The following is a 23,370-nucleotide window of genomic DNA, read 5'->3' as shown; positions in this document are numbered from 1 at the left end:
AAATATAACAAGTTTTAAGGCTGGAACCAAGCCAACACGTGATCCAGAGAATCTTGAGTGACCATAAAACATTTGGTTTAAGCAAGGACAAAAAATAACAATGGGGGAAAAAATCACATACACATCGCCCGCAGCTCAACTGTTACCGGCCTTGCCAGCTCAACTGAGCGATTGTGCGCCGAGCCAACCTCCTCTCGTATTATAGGTTAGATTTGTTCTATGTTGTAAATAAGATATACATATATTAATACCTAGAGGGCATGGACAGTTAATCAGTTCTAAGTTGGCCCATGACCAACCTTTCGTCCAAAGTTTTGAGCAAATCTGCTCATAACATTTTGAGATATCCTGTCCACAAACGGGTGGAAACATAACCTCCGGGCCAAACTCATTGGTGGAGGTATATTTTTTAACTTTTGCATATACTGTACACCCACCCAATACACATTTCTAGGCCATCCTGGTACCACTATGTTTTATTAATCCTTAATAGACTGGAATAACTTGCTACTTTAGATTAGGTGCTGGAACAAGTTTATAAACGAGTGGCTAAATATAGGCTATTTATTAATATAATATTTACGACATAAAACATGAGTAAATAATCAGTTAACACAATTAGAACTTATGAAAGTTTTTATAGGTCTGTGTGAAGCATCAGCTGTTTTTGTGATGAATCCTTGCTTATAACTCAGATACAAAGGTTTAACTAATATGCCTACTAAATGGACTAATCAGATTCTAACATGTATGTGTAAGTAATTAATGTTCAATTCATCATTAACTAACTGTATGTAAATGGCTCATAGATTAAAATTATTTTAAAGTGTTACCAATAAAAACGTTACAGAAGATTTGTTTCACCTGAACAGACGACATGATTTGCCCTCAGTTTGAAGCAGTAGTGGATCCAGTTTTATTGTAAAAATACATGTAGAGCTACAGGTTAGATAGACAGTGTACAGCATATAGCAATGCTGCTAAAATCACAGTAAAACTTTACTTCACACACGTAAAATGCATTTGGATATTCGTCATTGGTCCTTACATCAAATAATTATTACAGAATCACACAAAAATCTAGCAATAACAGGCTGGGTATCTGCATTTCTACTGATAACATTTCCAATATCAAACAGTTCCTGTCAACACCCTTCTATGTTGAAGAACATAGAAGAACATTTCATAACAGGATGTGACATCATGTTCTGTCCTACATGCTCCTCCCTTTCCTCTCTACAGTTCAAGTCACTTTCTCACTATGAAATGCAGACAAATTACAGACATTTCATAGTTTCTCTATATACTCTCCAATTCCTTTCAGAGATACCCAGCTCTAATCAATAATCAGAGTGAATTACAGCCACGTTTGTACTTGACCCCCCCATGTGAAAAATTATGACGATTAAATGAATTAAATTGAGACACAGAGGTGTTTGATAGTGCAAGTTAGAAGAGAAGATATTTCACACCTTGGGGGGGGGGGGGGGGGGTTCACATAAAACTTCGGAATGGCATTTGCATTAAGAATCTTAATCACACCTGAAAGATCGGCAGAATTACCTTTAATCAAATGTATAAATCAAACTCAAATGTAGGATTTTCTCTATAAATATCATTAAATTAAAATCCTACATGTGGCATCTTTACCGATTTAATCCATGTTTTAAACTAATTTCAGGCTAGCATTGGAGTGATTAGCTTATGAAGAGATCTTATCTTCCTATCTTCCTAAATACAGTGATTCTACCGGCACCCCTGAATATAACAATATAAAGTATAAGTATAAAATAAAATAAAACCAGTTATACAGTAGATAGTGCACATTTTACATTCCCTTCATTATCTGATGCAGTGGTTCTCAACCTGCAGGGTGAGCTCAACTCAAGTTTGCTCTGAACTTTAAGGTAGAAAAAAAAAAAAAAAAATGCAAAATTTGCCCCGTTCATATTTTGTTTACTGAACTTACAATCAAACTTCTTCCTCCAAATCAAATTAGGCTACAGTGGAACTTTTAATCCAGCAGGTTGGTGTGTTTGATTTTGTTTTGTCACATTTTCAGCTAGCTAGACTTAACTTCCCGTGCTAGCATGTGTTCACACCCCGAGCAACTCCAGAAATCTTTCCCTGTCAGTCTGAGCAATGCTGGCCGTGTCTATCGGGGACAATAGTAATAACCTCTGATGCCACAGTTTACTTTAGATTCACTGCTGCCTACATTTTAGCATGAGCTAGCTAAGCTATGTTAACTCACAAAAATGACAGAACATTGATGAAAGGCAAGACCAGAGGACTGAAGAATCCATGACTTGTCTGTTCCAAACACTACATAGATGTGATCAGATCCTGTAGCATGACCAGATGCTGCTGCTTGCGATGTGAACGCAGGGTGACAGCAGTGTTCACTAGTTATCTGAACACATGTGAACGCAGGGTGACAGCAGTGTTCACTAGTTAGATGTGAACGCAGGGTGACAGCAGTGTTCACTAGTTAGATGTGAACGCAGGGTGACAGCAGTGTTCACTAGTTAGATGTGAACGCAGGGTGACAGCAGTGTTCACTAGTTATCTGAACACATGTGAACGCAGGGTGACAGCAGTGTTCACTAGTTAGATGTGAACGCAGGGTGACAGCAGTGTTTACTAGTTAGATGTGAACGCAGGGTGACAGCAGTGTTCACTAGTTGTCTGAACACATGTGAACGCAGGGTGACAGCAGTGTTCACTAGTTAGATGTGAACGCAGGGTGACAGCAGTGTTCACTAGTTAGATGTGAACGCAGGGTGACAGCAGTGTTCACTAGTTAGATGTGAACGCAGGGTGACAGCAGTGTTCACTAGTTAGATGTGAACGCAGGGTGACAGCAGTGTTCACTAGTTAGATGTGAACGCAGGGTGACAGCAGTGTTCACTAGTTAGATGTGAACGCAGGGTGACAGCAGTGTTCACTCGTTGTCTGAACACAAGCGGTAGAGTGAAAACTGAGTTGCTTTGCTTCGGTACCAACCAAGCTGAGAACCACTGATGGGACCTCAAACTGACCCCAGTTTCTTCAGCAGGAAACTAAGCTTTCTAATCCTAATAATCATTTGACCCAGGCCTGATGTTTACAGTAGTCAGAGTGACAGTGTTCACTAGCTAGTTACCCAATACATCTCAGACATGCAAAAATCCACCCCAAAACTAGAATCCACGTGTTATTCCTACGATCTTCCACCATAGAATCAAAGCCTAGTACATCGTAATAAACACTTTCATTAACATGGTAGACCTTACATTCTTAAAACTATTGGTTTGGAAGCCTCATGGGTCCCGACAAGACAAGACTAGACTGTGTTTTCCTGAGGTCGGGCCCTTGAGTGATGTTTTTTATTTGGGTTCCAGAGCAGACCAAGTTTAAGAAATCATAGGAATAACATTTCTAAATTTGTTTTGGGGTGGAGTCTGCCTTAAAAAAAACACACACACACAGGACCCTCTTGCAGGCCCGCTTGCCTCAGATCTTGTCTGCCTTGGGGCTCCCTGGGGCGGACAGAGACTCCACTGAGGACTGCTCATCTGGCTCTGGAAGCAACTCCTCCTTGTCACTGAGGGAAGGAAAGGGCAAAAAAAATACATGAAAAATAAATTCAATATTGAATGTGTTGTGAATACAAGTAATTACTAAGTGTTTTTCTCATTTTAACACCTGGTTTATCTGGATACATGCCATTTTTATTTGTCAGAAAAAAAGAAGTCAAGTAAGGATTTTTATCAAAGTATTCCGCTATTTTGAACTTTGTCCGAAATGTCCCCCCTCCCTTTTCAGAAACTACTGTACAGAGTGTACGGGCCAATCAGGGACCTGCCTCGTAGTTGCCAATCAGGAACTCCGCTGGCAAAACAGTAATGGCTGCCTCCATGGCTCTCGGGCTCGAGCAGTAACGTCAACGTTCGTCGAATTTACAAAGCCATAAGTTGCGTTATTGCAGAAATAGACTCAATAACAAGAACAAGAACAGGAGTATGCAACAGTGGCGTTTCTTTGCGGAAAATATGTTTTCGCCGTTCTTCCGAGTGGATTTGGATTTGACTGGATCCGACGCCGATTGGCTGACGAATTCCACCCACTGAAATGACTGTGTGCAGCTCGGAGTCCAGACGGATCCACAGAACCAAACAGAATGTGAGTTCACGGATCCGGATGGTTTTAACCAGGCTATCATTTTTATTTGCTGTTTGATAATGTGGGCGTCGTGAAGCTCTTTCAGACTGGACCTGTGGTTAACGGCTTGTCAGTCAAGCTAATGTTATCTGACAGCAGATGGCCAGCAGGGCAGCTTGTTGTATCTTAGTGTTATCTCTTAGTGATCAATATTACCTGACAGAAGTCCGTCGGGTCAGTTTGTTGCGTCTCATCGTGATGACGACGAGGGACACCAGCAGCAGAGCAGAGATCACAGCCAGGGTACCAACGAGGAAGAAGGCTGGAGGAGAGGAGAGATGTTAGGAAGAGGAAGATGGAGAGGAGAAACACTGAAGACTGAAGTGAAAGCTCTTGTCAGTGTGAAGTGCAAACTGACCTGGAGTCCAGCGGTCACGGCCTTTGTCATGACCTCGCTCCTCAAACCAACCTGAGGGACAGCAGCAGCAGTTAGGACAGAGAGACAGACAGGCAAGTAGGCAGACAGACAGACAGGCAGGCAGACAGACAGGCAGGCAGACAGGCAGACAGACAGACACACAAACAGGTCTATCTACGGTATATAGATCTGAATAGAAATGATTTCAAAATCAGTTATCCACCATTCAAAAAAGGTATGAAACACTCTCCCATATTCCATAGTCCAAACAAGTTAATTCCGTCTCACTAAAGTTAACTAAATATTGTTCATATGAAAAGACTAGTTGTATTTAATTGTTTCAGTTTCGACTGCTGCTTCCTGCAATCTTCATCAGAGAAGTCACGTGATGTCATCACGTGACATCACATGAACAATATTTAGTTAACTCTCCCATATTGTCACATTATGCAATCGTATTGAAGTCAGGAGTCACCTCAAGACATTTGCTTATAAGAAAAGTTTATTTTTTGAGGGCAGAGTCAGTTATGTTTCTCAAACCCCCCCCCCCCCCCCCCTTATCGATATAGATTATAGAGCATTTTGGAATAGACTGAATTACCGCAGCGTCGCGTTAACAACAACAGTCACTTCCGGGTAAACACCTGCCGATTGATTTGAATTGTGGAGATATTACAAACTTGTTTGTTTATTTCTGCTGTCATTTTCAGCCATAACTTTTTTCATTTTTTTTTACCTTTATTTATACAGGGGGAGTCTCACTGAGAGCAATGCTCTCTTTTTCAGGAGCGCCCTGTTCACATTCACCCACACATTCACACCTGGAAGCTGACCAGTGCAACCACAGTCTGATCTGTTGGCCACTGAGCAGCTCCACTGGAGCAGTTGGGGTTAAGGGCCTTGCTCAAGGGCACCTCAGTGGTGGTAATGAGGGAGGGGCAAGTGCTGCCTGTTCACTTTCCCCACCCAGATTTATCCTGCCGGTCCCGGGGATTGAACCGACAAGTTCGCTTCTCTAACGTTCAAGATATAAACCCTAGTTAAACACGGTGGTCTGACCTATCTGACGTTTGGTTGTGCTTATTTTATGTATTGTGTTGATAAACCAAATCTCCCCAACAGTGACATCTCACCTACGGTCGGATCAACTGCTAGCTTTGGGTGGACTGAAGCTGTAATTGTTTTTATTCTGTTTTTATTCTGTTAAATTAGGTCTCTAAACTAACGTTAGTCAAAGTATTGTTAATTAATGAGATATGAAAGCATCAAACATGCATTTTAGACTCAACCATTTTCTTTTTATCTCCATTGTTCCCCGTTTGCTCCACTCAATTACATTGTACGTGACGTGACGCAGGCGTTATTGTAAACAACATTGTGATTCGGTCTATAAACCCTTTCCATGATGCCCAAAGATTGATATAATCAATAAATAAATCAATATTAAGAAAACTCTGGGAGCTGCCCAGCACAACCAGTCTTCTACTGTTGGACCTCAAGAAAGACATTTCATATAGAATATCAAACGTAACATCATTGTCTTCACCTTTGGTACTGCTGCAGCGGGCCATGCACTCCTCCATGGTGCCATAGCGGTTGCCGTTGCCGCGGCAACCGCCATAGATGAATGACTGGCAGGTCCCGGAGCTGGGCTTGAAGTAAAACATGGGGAAGGCGGCGCGGCAGGGACCGGCATCTGAGGCCATGGTGCACTGCTCTGAGAGGGCAGACAGGAAACAGTTACTCAAAATTGGGTAGATTTTCCGCCATCTTGGACATTTTGAAAAAACTTTGACAATCTTCTCATCTTGAACTGTAAGTCCAAATGACACCAATTTTGGTATGCAGTCCATTGAGCCAATCACGTTCTGACAAAATTCAATCTGATCACAATTCCATTTTACGGTGGCCGATGACTTTGAAACTCGGTGGGCACATCAGTGACAACACCCTTAGGGACTCTACCAAGTTTGGTGTCGATAGCCCAATAAACGACAACACTGATTTAAATTTGTGCTAAGCTAACCGCTATCACACATTAACAGCATCTACTCATAAACCGTGACTCGCGTTCACTCCTGATCGCTTGTGGACACTTCCCGCACCGGTGTGAGTAATTTTCAGAGGTGGTCCGTGTGCTGGGCTGCTTGCAGCTCAGTCTTTCTTTTAATTTTGTCCAAAAACTGGTCGTTTCCTCTGTTTCTATCTGCTTCTCTGTCTTGCAGGTAGGCTTTCCTACCATCAGTATGAGCTAAATAGCGGAAAGACGCGTCAATTGATTGACCAAAAGGGGGCGCTGCAGTATTTGATTATTTGTAGTCCTGCACGATGCATCAGACATTGATGACTGGATTTTGATGATGTTTAAGGGACTGATGCAGGTCATTGCTCTTTTGAAGGGATTTTCTAAATTAAACTGACTGACCTAAGGGGGGCGCCACAGCATTTTCTTGTCTTTCTTGTCATGTCAATCAAGAAAAAATAGGGACATACAGTATTTATATTACTTATTGCCCCATTACAACATGACTAACCCTAACCCTACCTGGTTAAGTTATATAAGATGAGTTTCAGCTGTATTATGCTTTTACCTTTGTACTCTTTAGAAACCTGATCTTCAGTGTTGGAGCTTGGAGTTTCAGCTGGAGCTCTCCTGGAGGAGGGAACCACTGTGACTACAGGAGGAAAGGAGAGGAGGGGAGAGGAGAGATGAGGGGATGGGAGCAGAGAGGACAAGAAGGGAGGAGGAGAAGGGGGGAGAGGGGAGGAGGAGAAGGGGGAGAGGAGAGGACGAGGGAGGAGAGAGTAGAAGAGAGAGAGAGGAGAGGAGGGGAAAGAGGAGAGCAGAGGAGAAGGGGGAGAGAGGAGAGACGGTCAAACTTTCAGGATCTTGCCATACAGCTTGACATGATAAAGGAGAAAGAACGTAAAGAAACAAACAGAGGTAGCGAGACACACCACCTATATAAGCAACAGGGCTGATGAATAGAAAAATATGCGGACAAAAAATAACATTTATTATTGCCATTATTACGGTTATTGTTGTATGTTCCACTCAGGCATAAAAACGAGTTCCAAAAATGTTGTGAACATCTTTATCCTATATTCTTTAAGATTTTAAAACATCTTCAAATATCTTCTTATACCCGTCTCATGCAGTGTATTGAGTGATGTTGCGTTCTGTGCTGCAGAAGAAGAAGAAGAACTGGACGGACAAACCCGTCTTTATTTGTCACAGGACAACCCACAACACACGCATGAGACGAGTTGCCAGAACTGCACGAACTGTATAACCAGCGGTGCCTCAGGAGGTCCCTGAAGATCATCAAAGACACAAACCATCCCCACAACAGCCTGTTCTCCCTGCTACCCTCAGGGAGGAGATACAGGGTTCCAAAAGCACGCACAAATCGCTTGAGGAACAGTTTCTTCCCGCAGGCCACGAGACTCCTTAACATACACAAATAGTGTAGTAGTCGTACCGTACCGTACTGCAGCTGCTACCATTATGTATGCCTAATGTTTAATTGTATGTCTAACAAGGTACATGCTATTTGCACCTGTATGTCAATTACGTCGAATTTAAAATGTCTGAACACGTCTAACGTATGCACAATGCCTAATGTTTAATTGTATGTTTAATAAGGTACATGCTACTTGCACTGTAATGTATGTCAAATACGTCGAATTAAAATGTCCGAACACGTCTAACGTATGCACATGACGTGCACCTATGTGCAATGAATATGCCACTGACTTGTCTTATCGCTATTCTGCCGCATTGCCTATTGCTGCTTAGTATTGCTTATTGATGCCTATTTCTTATTGCCTATTGCTCATTGCTTGTTGCCTATTTGTACTATGTCGTAAACGGAGTCCACAGCACAAGAATTTCACACGTGATACTTGTACCATGGAGTGACAATAAAAATCTTGAATCTTGAATCTTGAATCTTGAATCTTGAATCTTGAATGCGGGCAGCCACACACACACTCATGCCGACGGTGGCCGGTGAAATATCGTCTCCTTTTATCCCATCCACATCCAGGCTTGTCCTTCCTCCGGGGGGCAGCCAAGAGCAGTGGGCAGCTTTCTTAGTGTACGGGGGACCTTCTTGAAACGTTGACGTCACTGGTCAGCTGACGATCTTCTGCATGTTTTTTTAGTGGGGGTCTATACCGATGTTGTATGGAGGAACCCCAGGGGAGCACAGGGGGAGAACATGCAAACTCCACACAGAAAGGCCCTTTTGACGAGATAGCCCACCTGGGCAGTAGGCACTGAAGACATGGGGGGACACACCACCCTCAGCGCCCACAGCTTCCCAGGTGGGAATCGAAACCCAGGACCTTCTCAGCCAGACTGCGGCTGCCTGCTGGAGGCTGCACTGTGCAGCATGTTGCACATTTTCTTCTCTGTGATTCTTCCCACTCACACTGCCCCTCCCCTCAAGTTGTCTCACGCCCCGTCCCACACTTTGAAAACCAATGTTTTAGAGTGAGACAGAAAGAGAGACAGACACACAGACAGGTCTCACAGAGAGAGAGAGAGAGAGAGAGAGACAGACAGACAGGTCACACAGCGAGAGAGAGACAGACAGGTCTCTCACCTGTACAGGCAGCCATGCAGCTCTCCTGCGTGGGGTAGAGACAGACAGACAGGTGTCTCACCTGTACAGGCAGCCATGCAGCTCTCCTGCGTGGGGTAGAGACAGACAGACAGGTGTCTCACCTGTACAGGCAGCCATGCAGCTCTCCTGCGTGGGGTAGTTGTTCTTGTTGCCTTGGCAGCCTCCATAGATGAACACCTTGCAGGTGCGCGTGTCGCTGTCGTAGTGCCACTGCCTCAACGAGGCTCTGCACGGGCCCACCTTAGGCTCCGCCTCGCAGCGCTCTGATTGGACGACAGGACACGGTCAACAAACACGCAGCTTACATTTCATATGGTTGGTATATTTCTCCATTCATTTTCTCCCCGTCTCTGCTGTTATTTTCTACACTCATGATGATGTTGATTCAATTTCACTTTTACTTAAGGTGCGTTCACACCAAGATATTTATTTTTCGCTCTGTCGCTTGATTCAACCCTTTGGAATCGCTCTGTCGCTCTGTTTAAATCGCTCATCAACAGGCACACGAAATGACGGACATGTGGGGGATATAACGTTACGCAATGTCATGCTGTTTGTCCACTACGAGCCACCGTCATTGTTTACAAGCTAAAGCCTATCAGCGTGCTCCTAATGCGAGCTCCATACCGGTAGTACAGACTTCACTTCATGTCAGCTGTCAGGCTGTCAATGCGGTTTGTTGCCACACAATAAACCAGCGGTTTGTTCCAAGCCAGTGTGATCCTTGACTCGCTCTCACACGGCAGCCAATCAGCGTTGAGCGGCGAGCGACTGATGCCAGCGTATTTTCGCTCGAGTTGGGATATTTCATCTCGAGCGACGAGCGTATTTTCTCCCTATCGATCTGTCTCTGCCGCTCGGACGCCCAGCGATTTTTCTCCCAGGCGAATATACGCTCAATCGCTCGTTTGCATTGACTTTGTATGTAAACTCGACGCCAGCGAATAGGTCGGTGTGAACGCACCTTTACTAGGGTATTTCCTGGAACCGTCCTTTATTTACTTATGTCAATCAAACCTTAATATTCATACCTCATTTGATCAGTTTTTAAAGGTGCTCTACGTGATTTTTGTTGGTTAAATAGCGCTACATTCCCACAGCCATCACTGATATAGAGTGTTTGGTCAGTAACGTGGGTCTCCCAGTCCCCCCACTCTGCAGTAAACAGAAAATACATTTCTGGAATCCTCTCTCCTGATTGGATAAAAGTGGAATTTTCTGTATACCGCAGAGCAGAGGACCCATGTTACTGACCAAACACTCTATATCAGCGATGCCTGTCAGAAAGTAGAGCTTTATTTTTGATAGTATTTTTATTTTATTGTAATACCACTTACAGCTAAAAAAAAACATCTATGGAGAAAATGAATGTGGAATTCTGTGATGGAACCGGAGCTGCGATAAAATGGTCGGTCACTGTTGAGCTCTCTCCAGATCTCTAGCTCCCCCCTGTGGCAAAAGGAGGAGGGCCGGACACTATCGGGGTCAGCCGCCACTGGTTACATCCCTATTGGTGGAATATCAGCCTCCATGTGAAGCAGCTGCTGCCTGCTACAGGGGGATGGGAGTGCTTCTTTTAGAAAGTGAGAGTTTATAAAAGGTCACGTACCGGCGTAGTCAGCGGCCGACATCTTAGGAAGGGAGGCTGGAGGACTGGAAGGTACTGGAGAGAGAGAGACAGAGAGAGAGATAGAGAGACAGAGAGAGAGACAGAGAGAGAGACAGAGAGAGAGACAGAGACAGAGAGAGAGAGACAGAGACAGAGAGAGAGACACAGAGAGAGAGAGACAGAGACAGAGAGAGAGATAGAGAGAGAGAGACAGAGAGACACAGAGAGAGAGAGACAGAGACAGAGAGAGAGAGACAGAGAGAGACACACAGAGAGAGAGACACACAGAGAGAGAGACAGAGAGAGAGTAGGTCTTGTTATGTTCAGAGTCAGTCAAACACCAAAATAACTTTTTTTTTCTTCTGTCAGTCAACTTTGCCAGTGGTTTTCAAGCTTTTTCATGTCTAAACTGACACAAATTAGACCTCGGACCCCCCCCCCCCCCCCCCCCCCATTTGATAAGGTTTTGTCCCAGGGCCCCCCATCTGATAGGCTTTTTGCTTTTAGATGTTTTATTACAGAAAGTGTATGAAACCCATGATCAAAATAGTCAACCCCCCTATAAATTGAATTGCAAAATCACAATTCCCCAGAGGGACTGGTTTTTCTTAATATTTCAGCTGTAGTTTCTCTGTATTTACCAGTGGTAATTACCCAATAATATACTATAATTTACCATATATTTTATATACTTAACGGGTAAATACTTAGTAATTAGGGACTGTCCATTTTTTAGGTGGGGTAGGGGGGGTAAAAAGAAAAGGGGGAGGGCATTTTGATTTTATTTTGAGAACTGGGGAGGGCAAGGTATTTTATTTTGAGATTGGAGGAGAGTGCATATAAAGTTTTTTTTCTTTTCTGTTTTGCATTAGTTTGCATTGTGTTTGTAGCCCATCATATGTTTAATAACCACCCACCCCCAAACAAATGGTTTCTGCTTATTGGTCAAACTATTTCAGCAGCAGGTCTGCCCGGCCCTGGGCCATCCACCAGGTGTCGACCAATCACATCCACCAGGAACAAAAGCTGAAACAAACTGAAACAATAGTTATGATGAAACCAACTAATCAGGCTGAACTGGGTGGGGGAGGGCAGATCGATTTTTTTTTACATGTGCAGGGGGAGGGCAGAGACTCAGAGAGAAAATAATCTACATGTCGGGGAGGGCAGTTGATATTTTTTAAATTATATATCATATTTTACCCCACCCCACCTAAAAAACGGACAGTAAGTGTTACCAAATACTGAACTCAGCCACTGAGCTACACAGCTTGGGAATGTGGAGGAGGAAACTATTATTTTACTTTTAAATTACACACACACACACACACACACACACACACACACACACACACACACACAGATCAAGATTAAGAAACGGTAACAGGAATGTGGATCTGCTGATTTACATCACCGCACCCGCACACACACACACACACACACACACACACACACACTTCTATTGTCATAGTTATGCAAACATTCCGCAGCCTTCTCCATTCATTCCAAACCTCTGAACCAATAAAACACCCGACATGAACCTTCACCCCTTCATAGCTCACAACCTTCACCATGTGTGTGTGTGTGTGTGTGTGTGTGTGTGTGTGTGTGAAGGATAGAAGACAATGGACACATCAGTATTTATGAAACTCACCACAAAAGAGAGACATTAGTCAGACCCTATACTCATGTGTTATAGAACATATTTATTCCAGTGACTAATAATAATAATGTTAGAACTATTTGAATAGAAGACTTTCAGGTGGTGCCATGCCCTTCTGGTGGCCATATTGGAGGTCCTCAGCTCTGTGAACAGCTGACTGTCTCTCTCCGTTTCTGACTGAACTGATTATTTATCTGATTGTTGACACAATAAGTTAAAATTGTATTTAATGTTGGTATTTATGCATAATTTTGCTGTAGTGTTTGTGATGGATGGTAGATACTTTTTCATATACATTTGTCTATATATATATATATATATATATATATATATATATATATATATATGAAAGTAAAAGAATAACCATGGGTTTAATTTGTTAATTAATCACATTATATGTATCAGCAATCTTATATTGTTTATTTGACAGGGACAATGCACAATAAATATATTGCACTAGAAATAGCTATTAGCTAATTTGCATCTGTTGTCCCTGGGCAGGAGAAGACGGTGGCACAAAATTCTGAGCATAAACATAATTATAAAACCGCATTCCTAACAATAGAATTACACCAATAAATCAGTGTATAACATTATAGAGATTAGGGATGTTCATTTTGAACATTTTCCAAAATCGATAATCGGTGAAAATTAACGATCAATTATCGATTATCGATCATATTAATACTTAGAATTTTTTTTTTTTTACAAAATGAATGCCTATGGCAGAAAATACGAAAGACAACGTGTTCTCCTCAATGAACTCTTTATTTCAATGTGTCTCCTCTCCAACACTGCTGTCCCCGGCGCATGCCGGTGTGAATTTCCCATGTTTAAAACAGTTTTGTTGGCACAAAGGCCCGTGCCCAGCCAGAAAACTAGAGACTATATGAAGCTCCACCTCACGTTAGTCGGCTGTGCAATGGAGTGGGGCGAGGAGGAACGAATTCCACCCAAACCTAGTCCAAAAAAAATATTTAATAATTAAAAAATCGATCCAAATGCCACAGGATCGATTCCAATCCTTAACGATCAATTATCGATTTTCGATAATTGATGAACATCCCTAATAGAGATACACACAACAGAATATCAGTAGAAATACACACAATATGTGGTTATAAAGAAATTGTGTTAATAGATGTTTTTTGTGATATTAGTGTTGTAAGTGGTTGTAAGGGATCATAAAACTATACAGTACTGCAAATTAATATGAATTAGTTCATTAGTATGATATGGTAGAATCATAATTGGTTAAAGATAATTCAAACATATCTGTGTTTTTACCTGTCTCCTCAGCAGGTATGCTGCCTGCAGTAGCTGCTTTAGGATCAGTAATGTTAATTAGTACTGTGACATTATTTAAGTAATTCTATCTTGCAATTGTACTTGTTTCTTCAGCAGTGTTTCAAATTCAGTAATGTAACTTAGTGTTGTAACGTTATTATGAGTAAAGAGAATATAAATATAGCTGTGTTTTACCTGTCTCCTCCACAGGAACAGTGTTTGTAGTGCCTGCTTTAGGATCAGTCATGTTAATTACCATCGTAGCATTAATGACATTTTATAGTTGTGGTTAGGGGTTCAAAATCGCATAAATATGCAAAGTTGGAAACTTCCCATGGGATTAACGGGAACTGATGGGAATTGACAGGAATTAAACTAGACGTTTTGGGGTAACTGTATTTACCTTGTCATACATGTCATGAATATAAACATTTTGTTTTGTCATAAGCAGACATGCATTCAAACATTTCTAATCTCATAGTACTATAATTGGAGAGCTGTCTGTCTGTCTGGAGAGCTGTCTGTCTGTTTGTCTGGAGAGCTGTCTGTCTGTTTGTCTGGAGAGTTGTCTGCCTGTTTGTCTGGAGAGCTTTCTGTCTGTTTGTCTGGAGAGCTTTCTGTCTGTTTGTCTGGAGAGCTGTCTGTCTGTTTGTCTGGAGAGTTGTCTGTCTGTTTGTCTGGAGAGCTGTCTGTCTGTTTGTCTGGAGAGTTGTCTGTCTGTTTGTCTGGAGAGCTTTCTGTCTGTTTGTCTGGAGAGCTTTCTGTCTGTTTGTCTGGAGAGTTGTCTGTCTGTTTGTCTGGAGAGCTTTCTGTCTGTTTGTCTGGAGAGCTTTCTGTCTGTTTGTCTGGAGAGTTGTCTGTCTGTTTGTCTGGAGAGCTTTCTGTCTGTTTGTCTGGAGAGCTGTCTGTCTGTTTGTCTGGAGAGCTTTCTGTCTGTTTGTCTGGAGAGTTGTCTGTCTGTTTGTCTGGAGAGCTGTCTGTCTGTTTGTCTGGAGAGCTGTCTGTCTGTTTGTCTGGAGAGCTGTCTGTCTGTTTGTCTGGAGAGCTTTCTGTCTGTTTGTCTGGAGAGTTGTCTGTCTGTTTGTCTGGAGAGCTGTCTGTCTGTTTGTCTGGAGAGCTTTCTGTCTGTTTGTCTGGAGAGCTGTCTGTCTGTTTGTCTGGAGAGCTGTCTGTCTGTTTGTCTGGAGAGCTTTCTGTCTGTTTGTCTGGAGAGCTGTCTGTTTGTCTGGAGAGCTGTCTGTTTGTCTGGAGAGCTGTCTGTCTGTTTGTCTGGAGAGCTTTCTGTCTGTTTGTCTGGAGAGTTGTCTGTCTGTTTGTCTGGAGAGCTGTCTGTCTGTTTGTCTGGAGAGCTGTCTGTCTGTTTGTCTGGAGAGCTGTCTGTCTGTTTGTCTGGAGAGCTTTCTGTCTGTTTGTCTGGAGAGTTGTCTGTCTGTTTGTCTGGAGAGCTGTCTGTCTGTTTGTCTGGAGAGCTTTCTGTCTGTTTGTCTGGAGAGTTGTCTGTCTGTTTGTCTGGAGAGCTGTCTGTTTGTCTGGAGAGCTGTCTGTCTGTTTGTCTGGAGAGCTGTCTGTTTGTCTGGAGAGCTGTCTGTTTGTCTGGAGAGCTGTCTGTCTGTTTGTCTGGAGAGCTGTCTGTTTGTCTGGAGAGCTGTCTGTCTGTTTGTCTGGAGAGCTGTCTGTTTGTCTGGAGAGTTGTCTGTCTGTTTGTCTGGAGAGCTGTCTGTTTGTCTGGAGAGCTGTCTGTCTGTTTGTCTGGAGAGCTGTCTGTTTGTCTGGAGAGTTGTCTGTCTGTTTGTCTGGAGAGCTGTCTGTTTGTCTGGAGAGCTGTCTGTTTGTCTGGAGAGCTTTCTGTTTGTCTGGAGAGCTGTCTGTTTGTCTGGAGAGCTGTCTGTTTGTCTGGAGAGCTGTCTGTTTGTCTGGAGAGCTGTCTGTCTGTTTGTCTGGAGAGCTGTCTGTCTGTTTGTCTGGAGAGCTGTCTGTCTGTTTGTCTGGAGAGCTTTCTGTCTGTTTGTCTGGAGAGCTGTCTGTTTGTCTGGAGAGCTGTCTGTCTGTTTGTCTGGAGAGTTGTCTGTCTGTTTGTCTGGAGAGCTGTCTGTCTGTTTGTCTGGAGAGCTGTCTGTCTGTTTGTCTGGAGAGCTGTTTGTCTGGAGAGCTTTCTGTCTGTTTGTCTGGAGAGCTGTCTGTCTGTTTGTCTGGAGAGCTTTCTGTCTGTTTGTCTGGAGAGTTGTCTGTCTGTTTGTCTGGAGAGCTGTCTGTTTGCCTGGAGAGCTGTCTGTCTGTTTGTCTGGAGAGCTGTCTGTTTGTCTGGAGAGCTGTCTGTTTGTCTGGAGAGCTGTCTGTCTGTTTGTCTGGAGAGCTTTCTGTCTGTTTGTCTGGAGAGTTGTCTGTCTGTTTGTCTGGAGAGCTGTCTGTTTGCCTGGAGAGCTGTCTGTCTGTTTGTCTGGAGAGCTGTCTGTCTGTTTGTCTGGAGAGCTGTCTGTTTGTCTGGAGAGCTGTCTGTTTGTCTGGAGAGCTGTCTGTCTGTTTGTCTGGAGAGCTTTCTGTCTGTTTGTCTGGAGAGTTGTCTGTCTGTTTGTCTGGAGAGCTGTCTGTTTGCCTGGAGAGCTGTCTGTCTGTTTGTCTGGAGAGCTTTCTGTCTGTTTGTCTGGAGAGCTGTCTGTTTGTCTGGAGAGCTGTCTGTTTGTCTGGAGAGCTGTCTGTCTGTTTGTCTGGAGAGCTTTCTGTCTGTTTGTCTGGAGAGCTGTCTGTTTGTCTGGAGAGCTGTCTGTTTGTCTGGAGAGTTGTCTGTCTGTTTGTCTGGAGAGCTTTCTGTCTGTTTGTCTGGAGAGCTGTCTGTCTGTTTGTCTGGAGAGCTGTCTGTTTGTCTGGAGAGCTGTCTGTTTGTCTGGAGAGCTGTCTGTCTGTTTGTCTGGAGAGCTTTCTGTCTGTTTGTCTGGAGAGTTGTCTGTCTGTTTGTCTGGAGAGCTGTCTGTTTGTCTGGAGAGCTGTCTGTTTGTCTGGAGAGTTGTCTGTCTGTTTGTCTGGAGAGCTTTCTGTCTGTTTGTCTGGAGAGCTGTCTGTCTGTTTGTCTGGAGAGCTGTCTGTTTGTCTGGAGAGCTGTCTGTTTGTCTGGAGAGCTGTCTGTCTGTTTGTCTGGAGAGCTTTCTGTCTGTTTGTCTGGAGAGTTGTCTGTCTGTTTGTCTGGAGAGCTGTCTGTTTGCCTGGAGAGCTGTCTGTCTGTTTGTCTGGAGAGCTGTCTGTTTGTCTGGAGAGCTTTCTGTCTGTTTGTCTGGAGAGCTGTCTGTCTGTTTGTCTGGAGAGCTGTCTGTCTGTTTGTCTGGAGAGCTTTCTGTCTGTTTGTCTGGAGAGTTGTCTGTCTGTTTGTCTGGAGAGCTGTCTGTTTGCCTGGAGAGCTGTCTGTCTGTTTGTCTGGAGAGCTGTCTGTCTGTTTGTCTGGAGAGCTTTCTGTCTGTTTGTCTGGAGAGCTGTCTGTCTGTTTGTCTGGAGAGCTGTCTGTTTGTCTGGAGAGCTGTCTGTCTGTTTGTCTGGAGAGCTGTCTGTCTGTTTGTCTGGAGAGCTTTCTGTCTGTTTGTCTGGAGAGCTTTCTGTCTGTTTGTCTGGAGAGCTTTCTGTCTGTTTGTCTGGAGAGCTGTCTGTCTGTTTGTCTGGAGAGCTGTCTGTCTGTTTGTCTGGAGAGCTTTCTGTCTGTTTGTCTGGAGAGTTGTCTGTCTGTTTGTCTGGAGAGCTGTCTGTTTGCCTGGAGAGCTTTCTGTCTGTTTGTCTGGAGAGCTGTCTGTCTGTTTGTCTGGAGAGCTGTCTGTTTGTCTGGAGAGCTGTCTGTCTGTTTGTCTGGAGAGCTGTCTGTCTGTTTGTCTGGAGAGCTTTCTGTCTGTTTGTCTGGAGAGTTGTCTGTCTGTTTGTCTGGAGAGCTGTCTGTCTGTTTGTCTGGAGAGCTGTCTGTCTGTTTGTCTGGAGAGCTGTCTGTCTGTTTGTCTGGAGAGCTTTCTGTCTGTTTGTCTGGAGAGCTTTCTGTCTGTTTGTCTGGAGAGCTGTCTGTCTGTTTGTCTGGAGAGCTTTCTGTCTGTTTGTCTGGAGAGCTGTCTGTCTGTTTGTCTGGAGAGCTGTCTGTTTGTCTGGAGAGCTGTCTGTTTGTCTGGAGAGCTGTCTGTCTGTTTGTCTGGAGAGCTGTCTGTCTGTTTGTCTGGAGAGCTGTCTGTCCGTTTGGCCGGAGTTTCAAGGCACACCATTGCTTCAATCACCTCCAAAATTTGCCAAACACTTTTCACGGGTCTGGAATGAATCTGGTCCTTTTTTCTTTCTTTTTTTATCCCCCCACAGGGGGCACTACAATTATATTTTAGTACTTTCTTTTTGGCCATCACACTCACAGAGCCAGCGATGATGTCATTGATGACATCACTCACTGATGACATCACAATTGCTCGAGAGCACACTATCAGCCTAATCTTATCTTTCTTTAATAATACTGTGTTGTCCTTCCTCCGGTGGGCAAGCCAGGAGCAGTGGGCAAACATCGTCACACTGGTCAGATGATGATCTTCTGCATGTTTTTAGTGGTGTTCCATACTGATGTTGTATGGAGGAACCCCAGGGGAGCATGGGAAGAACATGCAAACTCACACAGAAAGGCCCTTTTGACAAGATAGCCCACCTAGGCAGTAGGCACCGAAGACATGGTGGGGGGGGGGGGGGGGGGCACACCCTCAGCGCCCACAGACTGTATATGACAAAATTGTGCGTCTGTGTCAAAATTGTGCGTGTGCGGGTGGGACGCCGGATTGAGTCCTGGTGCCTCCTCTGGTCGGTGCCGGTGAAACCCCTCGTGTCAGGTGAAAAGAAGGGGCTGGCGACTGCACATGTATCGGAGGAAGCATGTGCTAGTCTACAACTCTCCACGGATCGGCAGAGGGGGTGGAGCAACGACCAGGACAGCAGGGGGGAATTGGCCAATTCCCATGGGAAATTTCCAGAAAGTTTCTGGGAAAATTATCGGACATGTCGTGCCCCTTTTCACCTGTCTGCTAAACAGATGAAGCATGTGTGGCAGCTAGCTTAGAGGCATATTAAACTGTGTTACTGAAACTATTTTATCAGAGGTAAATCCAGATGTGTTTTACCTGTCTTCTCAGCAGCCTCATCTTCATCTGCAGCTTCATCTTCATCGGTAGCAGCTGGAACAGAATCAGACATGTTCATCAGTATTGTAACATTATGAAGTCATTCTAACTGTACATCATATCACTATTAAGTCATTCAGTCTATCTGTAAATAATATAATTGCATTTTCACTTCATTCAGCAACGACAGGGTCTGGTTTAGATTCAGCAATATGACGTACTGCTATGTGGAAATATGGAGTTATGGAAGCCTAAAGGGGCCATGAGGGAGAAACACAAACTAGGCAGGAGGGGGGGAAAAAAGGAGGGAGGGGGGGTTTAGTCTACATGTCCATAGCTGCCAACACTCCCGATTTAGGCGGGAGTCTCCCCATTTTTAAAGTCGAACTGAACCTGTTCGTCACGTGCATAATGAGTCCGTTTCAGACTGAAAACATAGTTTGTCTAAGATGACAGGTTGAGAGGCGGGTCATAGTATCATGTCAATGATTTTATTTGACAATTCTGGGGACTGGATTGGGCTTTGGCCAATCATGGCGTGTTCCACCCCCAAATCGAGTGGGATTCAGCGTGTTGTCGTGCTACGCGAGTGGGATCCGCGGAGTACCAGGCAGCCAGCTGCTTTGTGCGGAGGGAGCGGACAATCCGATGAATGGGTGCTGCCCGCCCGCCTGGAATCTCCGAGGGGAGACCCCTGACAACCACGCTCTCAAACGCGCACCTTTTACGCTATTTCTGTAAATACGATATCCCTAGAATGCACATTTTAACAAGCCAGTTACATTTCTTTGCATTCTTAGAGATTATAGTTTTTGTTTTTTGTTCATGTTTCTAACAAGTGGCCAAGTTAGTAGTTAGTTTATGGGATAGGAATTCTGCCAGATGACAGGCACTAGGCGCCATTTTCGACTTCATTTGGAAGAGAAAATTATCCAGAAATTAAGATTTGATTGACAGCTGCATGTCGTGATATGATTGGTTGAAATGGGGTAGAAATTTGATAGTACTGGGTGACGTCAGCAAACTGTAAATTACTGTTATCAATGAAATCTTGAAAAACGAACTTTTGATGTGAAAAAGTGTGAAAAACTAAAGAAATTAGATTGTTGTGATTTGTTTTGCATACATTATTAAATAGGTGCACTGCATACCCAGGTATTTGAACTAAAAGAAAAGAAAAGTCATTCTTGGGTTCAGCTCAACTTTAACCCTTTCTCCTGCTGTGCTCTGCTTGGTAATTTCTCCCGCTAATCTCCTAATTTGTAGGATATGTGTCGTGGTACCTGGCAACCCAACCCAACCCACTGCGCTCGCAGTGTACAGTCAAAAAGCTCTGCTCGCTTTGCCATGGAAATGGATGAAACGGGTCCCAGGAAGAAGAGATGAGCTGCCAACTTTCAGTCCACTTGGTGCGAGACCCTCCCGTTTCTAACCACTAGCCACATCAGTAAATACCATGCGTTTTGCAAGTTGTGTCAGGCCGACTTTAGAGTAGAACACAATGGGAAAAATAACGTTCGCAAACATGCTAAACACAAACAAGCCGTGGAAGCACAGAGGAGAACTGCTAACATCACATTACTCATGAGAGGTGTGTCGGACGCCGAGCAAGTCAGCAAAGCAGATGGCCATGCTATAGTCGCCAAGAACATTTCTTTTTCATTTTTTGTGATGTTCATTTTAGATGCTGACTTTTGATCACATCTTTTGTACATTTTGTATGTTTATTATTTTATTGTATCATTACTGTGAGCTAGTAATTTAAAAGTAATTTACTTTACATCCTTGTATTTATTCTATTCATTTGTTGGGGAGAAGAAAAGAAGTCCACAACTGTTCAGAAATGTGAAAGCAGCCTCCTACTGGTTCAATGCTTTGTATGTATCATGTATCATCTGGTAAACACCAATGGGGCCAAACCATGGATGTATTAAAAGAACTGGATAGGGGACGAGCCACGCCCATGCATTCGGACGGAGGCTGCTCACTGGCGCATGAAGCCATCATGGGGGCTTTTTCTTCCTGGTTTTACTTCCTGACAATGTGGCCCAAGGCGAAGTGGGCATGTGTGCCATGACGTATTCCATGACGTCTCCCACCCCTTCCACCCATGGATGTATTAAAAGAAGAAAATACCCCCGTATACGGCTCTTAGTGGCTTCTGAAGAAAAAATGGTTTAACAGCTGCCGGGGTCCCCATGCAAGTGGATGGGAATTTTCCTTTCTGGGCTGCATGGCGTCACGTGACTTGCAATACAGACAGAGCTTCGTCACCATGTTCAAATGGCTTCACAGCCCAGCGCTATTCCTGGGGGCTTGGGCCAAACTCAACTCATAGCAAGTAAGTTCTGCATTATGTCAGCTCACTAACGTTATAGCCATTTATGTTTGCTGCTACCCTTCTGACAGGGAAAGCAGTAGAAATGGACAAAGCGCTAATAGCGAATAGCGAACAGTGATAGTGATGCAGTGTGTACCTGGCTGGGCTGGCAGCATGCGGGCAACTTTGGGGGCACGGCCAGGAGCAGGAGTGGACTCATCAGGCAGGACAGAACCTGGACACACAGACGGACACAGAGAGAGATCAGCACATCTGATGTTAGCTGAGCAGCTGCTAGCTACTGTAACCAGCTGGTTAGCACTTATCAGATATTCCCAGTACACGTCTACACAAAACTCTAAACTTCATTCTCACCTAGCGACAAGGCAAGTATGGATACATTTGACCTTAATTATGAACGGTCAGCCCAGGCGGAAGATTGGGAAGACAATAAGCTGAAATTGTGTGTGTGCTAACCTCAAAGTAGCTAGTTTAGCTAGCTTACAGTCGGGAAACAGTTCACCAATGTGTTGCTTAGCAACACTTGGTTAGTGGAATCCTGAGGGAACTGTTTTTGTTGGCAGAGAAAAATAACAAAATAACAAAAATAGTATCAAAAATAGTATCAAAAATAGTATCATAAAATGATAATATACTGTATATCATATTCGATTTTAACTTTTTCATTGCCAGCTTTGCAGCTAGCCTATACGTAAGGGATAATGTATACTGAGCCGGTGATTACTGTGGAAATAATGACCGACAGGTGAGATTGAGCCCGACGCGCAGCGGAGGGCTTAATCATTCACCTGAAGGTCATTATTTCCAGTAATCACCGGCTCAGTATACATTATCCCGCTTAGAACACGGCCTACAACTAAATCATTCAATAATCTGACAAAAATAATTATTCAAATAGATTTTTTAATAGCGTTTTCAACGGCAAAGCGGTTTCATTCGTAATTGGCACACAAGACACCACAGCTGCAACTGGTTGGCCTAATTAGTAGTGTTTGCTGACAAAAAGCTCTTATCAACTGATTAATCCAGGTGTGGCAGAGCAGCGGTCGGTTGTCGAGAAATAATGACCGGTGAATATTGTTGATTGACCAATCAGAATCGAGTATTCGAGAGAGCCATGTTCTAAACTTAAATAAAGTTACCTCCCACTGACGCACAAAAAGTGTGTGTGTGTGTTTGTGTGTGTGTGTGTGTGGGGCAGTGATGACATGTTCAAGTGTTATCAGTGTTTCTGAACAGGGAGGGATGTTTGGTTTAGCTGCTGCTGTCAGTGTGTTCACACTCACCACTCCTCCATGACATCACCCCCCCCCCCCCCCCACACACACACACACACACACACACAAAAACCCTCTTTTGAGCCAGGCTGTAAACATGCAGGTGTGTCTTAAAACGGTTTTAATGCACACACAGTCCGGCTCAAGTCTAATCACATGTTTGAACGGACACGTAGTCCGGCTCAAGTCTAATCAAATGCTGTCAATTAATCTGCTACCCAACCTGCACAGCTGTTTAATGAAACAGCACATCTTATTTACAGCACTGAGTCTGCAGTGCCCCATTCTCTGATCACCACAGGATGGCGCTGTAGCCTAACACACAAACTAAAACAAACAGTGCCCACTAAAGTTGGTACTGTGTAGACCAGGGCTGCGTTCCAATACCCATACTTGTACTTCTTTCTTGTAGTATGTACTGCCGCTGCCCTCACATAGTATGGATTGTAGTGTGCAGCATGCATGCAAAATGCATACTATTGGGACACACTACATCTGTCGTCACGTGAGCTTCCTGAACTCCGACCTCTTGCTCACTTCCGCCGACGTCCGCAGCGCCACATTTGAGGTTTTTTTTTTTTTTTTTTTTTTTATTCAATAAACAAAGTCTGGCAGTAACAAACAGTACATTATACAAAAAATTCAGACTAAACATTTACAAAATTGGAACAGACAATCAAATAAACAAAATAAAATAAATAAAGCAAAAACATTAAGTCAGAGTTCTAAACAGGAATCAAGATATGCATGTTTTGGTACACACTCCATGCTTGTTTGGTTTTAACATATTTCAAGGCTTTCTTAAAGTTAATTATCTCATTCATGAACACACAGCTCAGTCAGTGCGACGTAACTCCAGTAGGTGGCGGTAATGCACAAAAAGTTGT

The 23,370-nt window shown here is 43.8% G+C and overlaps 1 protein-coding gene across 5 annotated transcripts in view; it reads right to left on the bottom strand.

The window, feature by feature from the left end:
- Window positions 1-888: 888 nt before the first annotated feature.
- Window positions 889-23,370, bottom strand: part of spint2 (serine peptidase inhibitor, Kunitz type, 2) — a 36,516-nt gene continuing 14,034 nt past the window's right edge. The window contains exons 3-13 of one of the 5 annotated variants that reach the window (XM_083637614.1): window positions 21,343-21,420; window positions 18,866-18,919; window positions 13,947-13,982; window positions 13,752-13,787; window positions 10,802-10,855; window positions 9,294-9,455; window positions 7,153-7,236; window positions 6,108-6,278; window positions 4,562-4,612; window positions 4,360-4,465; window positions 889-3,586 (exon numbers count right to left, since the gene is read on the bottom strand). In XM_083637614.1, the coding sequence (XP_083493740.1) occupies window positions 3,496-3,586; window positions 4,360-4,465; window positions 4,562-4,612; window positions 6,108-6,278; window positions 7,153-7,236; window positions 9,294-9,455; window positions 10,802-10,855; window positions 13,752-13,787; window positions 13,947-13,982; window positions 18,866-18,919; window positions 21,343-21,420 (923 nt within the window). In that variant the 3' untranslated portion in view covers window positions 889-3,495. The remainder of the gene's footprint in view (window positions 3,587-4,359; window positions 4,466-4,561; window positions 4,613-6,107; window positions 6,279-7,152; window positions 7,237-9,293; window positions 9,456-10,801; window positions 10,856-13,751; window positions 13,788-13,946; window positions 13,983-18,865; window positions 18,920-21,342; window positions 21,421-23,370) is intronic. The other 4 variants (XM_083637615.1, XM_083637616.1, XM_083637617.1 and 1 more) reach the window with 4 other exon arrangements.

This window comes from Poromitra crassiceps (assembly GCF_964638095.1).
Source record: "Poromitra crassiceps genome assembly, chromosome: 5".
Lineage (NCBI taxonomy): Eukaryota > Metazoa > Chordata > Actinopteri > Beryciformes > Melamphaidae > Poromitra > Poromitra crassiceps.
The sequence above is the reverse complement of the archived record's forward strand: the minus strand, read 5'-3'. Positions and strand labels throughout refer to the sequence as shown.